General features: G+C 41.4%; 1 protein-coding gene across 1 annotated transcript; it reads right to left on the reverse strand.

Moving 5' to 3' along the window:
• Positions 1–1,587: 1,587 nt before the first annotated feature.
• Positions 1,588–5,246, reverse strand: LOC104502782 (calreticulin-like; the record flags this gene model as incomplete). The annotated part of the gene is made up of 8 exons (XM_010156700.1): positions 1,588–1,755; positions 1,868–1,960; positions 2,609–2,752; positions 2,843–2,956; positions 3,074–3,283; positions 4,016–4,110; positions 4,791–4,994; positions 5,145–5,246. Coding segments are annotated over 8 exons (1,130 nt in total), but the record flags the coding sequence as incomplete, so codon positions are not given.
• Between the last annotated feature and the right edge of the window lie 91 nt (positions 5,247–5,337).

Genomic DNA, 5,337 nt, shown 5'->3' on the forward strand with positions numbered 1-5,337 from the left:
CCTGCGCCCCGCAGCCTCTCTGCTCCCAGCCGGGGCTCCGCCAGCGGCCTCAGCCGGGCCGGCCCTGACCCACCGACTCGTGACAAAGTCGGTTTGGGGAAGGCTGCGCCTGCCCTATGGAATGTCCTTCCAGGTAACTGAATCGAGGCACTGCTCGACTTCTTAGCTGGATAACCCGTGTCCAACTTCCTCCTGGAGAAGCCGAGTTGGTTTTACTTCATTACACTAACCCTTGTCAAAACAGACTTCAGCACGTTAAGCTTCCCCTGCTTTATCATCAACTATTCAACATCAAACAACAACGTTACCAGATCCCTGCCGGGAATGTATAAACATGGAACAGCAGCCTGAAGGAGGCTAGGTCAACACCAACACAGAGAAGGAACACCAACACAGAGAAGGGAAATAAGCAGGAAAACAGGTGAAGGCTGACTGGCATTACAGTGTTTTTCAACAGCTTCCAAAGTTTTTCACCTCACAGCATCCCTGGGGTTGTTTCACAGGGGACAGCCCTCAAGACAAGCTGAAGCAAGAGTATGACCTCTGTTGCTCCACAGGCTAGAAACAGGCCCGGCTGAAGTTGGGGCTTCCACAGATCCTCCCATCCCTATTATCTCCTTACTCCACAAAACTGCTCAGCCATCGAGAGGTAAATGCCGAACTACCGGCTGTGGAAGTCTGGCTTCAGTTTCTGCTAAATGTATCGCACAGGTCTTGTGGGAGGAGGAAGGGGGAATGCAGGAAAGCAGGACCTGAGAAGGGATGAAGGACTGAACAAGGTACAAGAGGTCAGACAGGAAAACAGGCACATCCTTCATTTCAAATCCACACACAGCCCCCCTTCTCCCAATAGGAAAAAAAAGTATTTTAAGACAGCTTCCAGGCCCTTTATGTACTCATTTCAGATTTATGAATGGAAATAAACATCCAAATACCTTTCAACTGCTAAGGACAGATCTGCGGCTGGACAGGCTACTGTCACTCACGTCCCATGCTGAGACCGAGCGCTAGAAGGTTCCATCAGCAGCTCAGCAACGGCAGACGAGCCCAGCGCAGCCACGGTGCAGTCACGACAGCTGTAACCCGTGAAACTCCGACGGGTACCCAATTGCTACAGCAGCTTAGCAAAGCTTATCTCCTCCGTCGTGGGAAGTGTGTTGTGAACCATGCTTCGCACATTTGACATGCCAAACCCTTTGATGAAACACCAAGAAGAGCTTATTATATTTCCTCAACAAAAATGAATATGAATTTTACACTCTTGTGGTTTAATATTAAATGTAAACCAGTTCCCAAACCTAGTGCTTTATTACAGGTACTTTTAATACATTTTAGCAGTGTTAAGACAGTTAATAAACAAGTTAACCTTCCTACAGAGAATTTAATTGTTGTGGTATTTTTAATGAAAATAACTGAAACTGGCCATAAAATTTAATTCTCTTGAATTTCTTTTTAAAATCCTGTTTTAATACTACTCTGTTGGTGAAGATTTCCACAAGCTGTTAACAAAACATCAAAACCCTGAAGTGAAAAAAAAATCCCTAAGAGATTTAGGTGACAAAAGTGTGAACTTCATGCAAATAACAATTAAAGCTCTTCCTTCACACCAGCGTTCCTCACTGCTTCGTCCTTTCCACGCCCTTTTCTTCTCTCCAGCTTTTTCTTAAACCGTTGCTCAAGGTGTTTTTCTTCTGCAGCCCTTTCTCTCTCCTGCTCTTCCTCCATCTGCTTTACGCTCATTTCCTTTTCAGGCCCCTAATACTGAGATTTCATTTTGATGCACCAATAGGTTCTTGATCCGATTAGACAGGGGATTTTTAAAATGGGGTAATAAAGAAGCAAAACAGACACAAAAATTTCGTGTTACCTTTGTTTCTCCCCATGTTTGATCTCCAAAGTCTTCTGCATAAACCTCATCATCTGTTATCAAGAAGTTGTCAAAAACTGTGACAGCTCGCACCTTTGATAGACCAGGGAAAAAAAACAAACCCCAAGGATGCCTCTTTGTCTTCTTAAGAGAGTTTTTTTGTTTGTTTGTTTGTGTTTTAAACAGCATATGATTTTGGTCAATTCAATTAGATTTTTGAAGAATTGGATGAAGAATTCTCTCTTTTTGGACAGCTGTTTTCAAGAATCTAAAGAACTTGCTTTAACTTGAGGCATTTCACTGCTCTTTAAGATGTTTTAAGTCCCATCACTGGCTAGGTCAAGAAACCTGAGGTAGAGGAAGACATCGGGGACACCCCAGAATGCAGTTTTCTCCCCATTCATCTTCAGGTAAGTCAGGAGTAACTGAGCTGCCTGAAGACTCAGTTACACACCTGAGGTCAGAGGGAGCAATTCATACTTTACAATCCTTATGCAAATTAGTTTAGGCCCCTCACTCACCTGCAGATGATTATCATCCAAACTACAACTGCAACAGCAGATCAGTGCCTCTTACAGGTTTTTCAGTACTATTCATACATTTAAATCAGAGCAAGTCAAAAGACACAGCCCCTAAGATCCTCAAACAACACAAAGTGTTTCTGTGCCAAGGGTAAACGACACAGAAACATATATATTCCGTGACAGAAAAGTTCCCTATGTTCCAGTAAAGGCAGCTCACCTGCCAGATATCTAGTCCGATGAGGCTGATATTTTCATAGCTGTAGATACTGAAGTCTGGCAAGTAATGTGGATTGTCAATCTGTGGATGAGGCCACACTCCTCTATAATTTGGGTTATCGATCTGCCTTGGTTTCCATTCCCCCTAGGATAAACCACATGTTCAGAATACAGTAAGGCAAAGAAAAACTGCTTAAAGTGTTATCCATAACCGAGATTATGAGATTATTTATACTCTGTATAGAGGATTCTTGACCATAGGATAATGCCATTCTCCATTCACACCATCATCCCAATCTTCAGGTTTCTCAGCACTAGTGTCCATAATGTATTCAGGTTCATCCCAATCCTTTAAGAATACACAGAAAGATTAAGGAAGCAAAACCAGTGCAGAGCTCAATGTATCAAACACATATTCAATAGAACAGAAATAATCCAGTAATGCAGAATAAGGAGAGCAAATTACCTCAGATTTGAGGTCATCTGGATCGTCAATTTGGATTCGATCATCCCAGTCAGCGGGTTTCCTCACTGTTGGATCATTAATTTTCCTTGGTGGCAAAAAGTCTAAATCATCTTCTAAGTTGCCAGATGCAACCACTTCGTTATCAATTTTTACTTTGTAAGTCTGATCTGGCTTTAGAATGAAAGTATATAGATGTGTATATCCATTAACCTGCATTTTAAAGAGGGCAGGTAAATGGGTTTTTTTAAGAACCTTAAATATAGCTCTTTGGAACTGCCTCACACCAGAGTTATAATCCTAATTTCTAATGGCTTTTTCATAAGCAGGAGAAAGAAAAAATAATTGCCAAAGTCTCCGAGAGGGGGAAAAGTAAAAGTAATGGGTTTTCACATATATTTTCCATCCCTCCCATCTGGGTCTCTGAAGAAAACTGAATGGTTGCAAGAAAACAGCCTAAATTTGACTGGGAAGAGAAAGTTTCACAAGATTAAAAACAGTATCAGATAATGATTTTGGTCAATACCAAATACAAGTTACTTGTATCCCAAATAGCTGCAGCAGAGACACAGAAAAGGCTTACTACATCAGTCAAAAGCAAAAATAATGAGAATGTAGCCAGGACCTTGCATCACATCACAAACCCGCGCTCTCACCAGGCAAAGTGGAATCAAATTTACAATTAAGAAACACAGTACCGTACACCCCCTTGTGTCATCCGGTATCGGTATCAGGTATTAGGAATGCAATTATTACATTGCAAAGGTTTCACAAACTAAGAAATATGTTAAGTCCCCAAATTAACGTGACTTTTAAGGTATGATTAAAAGTAGAACTTCTCAAAGGTGTTACATGTACAGAATCGCTGTCTGGGGTTTTTTTAATTCCTAACATCCCTGTAACTTGTTTGTTTTAAAGTTTATGTATCTTTGAAACACGTATTACCTTGCATCTGATCAGTTTCTTGATTGGACGGGGTTTATTCTTGTAATTTAAAATAACATGGACTTTCTTTGTCTCAGATCCACAAATATCTGGCCCTAAAGAGATTATATGATTGTATCCTTAACTTCTTTGCAGAAAAATACAGGTTGTTTCCCTTTTCCTTCTAATGCTGCTAGACATCACTCCCATTCCACGTATTTTGAGGTATGCCATTCCATTTTCAATGGATGACATGACTTCTACTCTTAAGTCTCTCAATCTACCTTAGAATTAGATTTTGCATAGTTTGGGGTTTAGTTCTGTTGCAGAACTAAAGGCAGAAAACAAAACTGCAGAAAAAAATAAAAATTAGCTATGGCACAAGCTGAGTAACTTTGTATCAGCTGCATAATGACAAATTTCACTTTGACATGTAAGTGCACAAATTTCACCAGGTCACCGGAAACCCTACAGACAGGTATGTAAGGGCAGACAGTGGCCTACAGCATGTTCAGCTAAAGGCCTTAAAAAAATAAATCCTGCTGAAAAAATATTCTAGGCTCACTGTAATAGTTTTTAGTTATGGCCTTCAATCAGCTCAGAATGTTTGCATAAATATGTATTTTGCTAATACAGATTTAGAGATCTCTCAAGCACGGAAGAGCTAACTCCTTACAACACAACATCCTTACTTTTTTAAGACAGACTCCTTTACGATTTTTCCACAACCATCTTTGAAGAATTACACACCAGCAGTAACAGTATTTTAGTAATGAAGAAATAACTATAAACTCACCAAACGTGATGTAATAACATGACTCTCCACTTAGGTTCTTCTGGTCCAAGTCTGAGGCAAAAATCTTAACATAGCCCCCACCGCAATCTATTTTCTGCTCATGTTTCACAGTGTACTGAATGACCAGAGTCTTCCCTTTGTTACTGAAGGGTTTAAATCGTGAGGAAATAGCATAAAATTTAGAATTTTCTCTAGTCTGTAGACCTGCAAAGGCATTAGCTGAATATTCAACTTACACTTCTCTCCATTTGCAAAGAAAGAACGTTTTTATTGCTATTCACCGCATGTCCATAAAGGCAAATCCCCAACTCATGAGATGCTTCCCGTCGCCTGTGTTTAACGAAACCCACGTACCTTTATCTCGCTCTGGATCTCCATAAAACTTCCCCGCGGAGAGTTTAAACTTCCCCAGGTCTGCCTTGTACTCAGAATGCATCCACCTCTTCTGCCAGCTGGCTGTCCCGCCAGAGCAGCACCAGCAACAGCAGCGAGCGGGCTCAGTAAGCAGGGCACGGCGAGCGGGGCGCCCTCCCGGCCCGCTCACACC

The sequence above is a fragment of the Eurypyga helias genome, unplaced genomic scaffold (assembly GCF_000690775.1).
Source record: "Eurypyga helias isolate BGI_N326 unplaced genomic scaffold, ASM69077v1 scaffold24538, whole genome shotgun sequence".
Lineage (NCBI taxonomy): Eukaryota > Metazoa > Chordata > Aves > Eurypygiformes > Eurypygidae > Eurypyga > Eurypyga helias.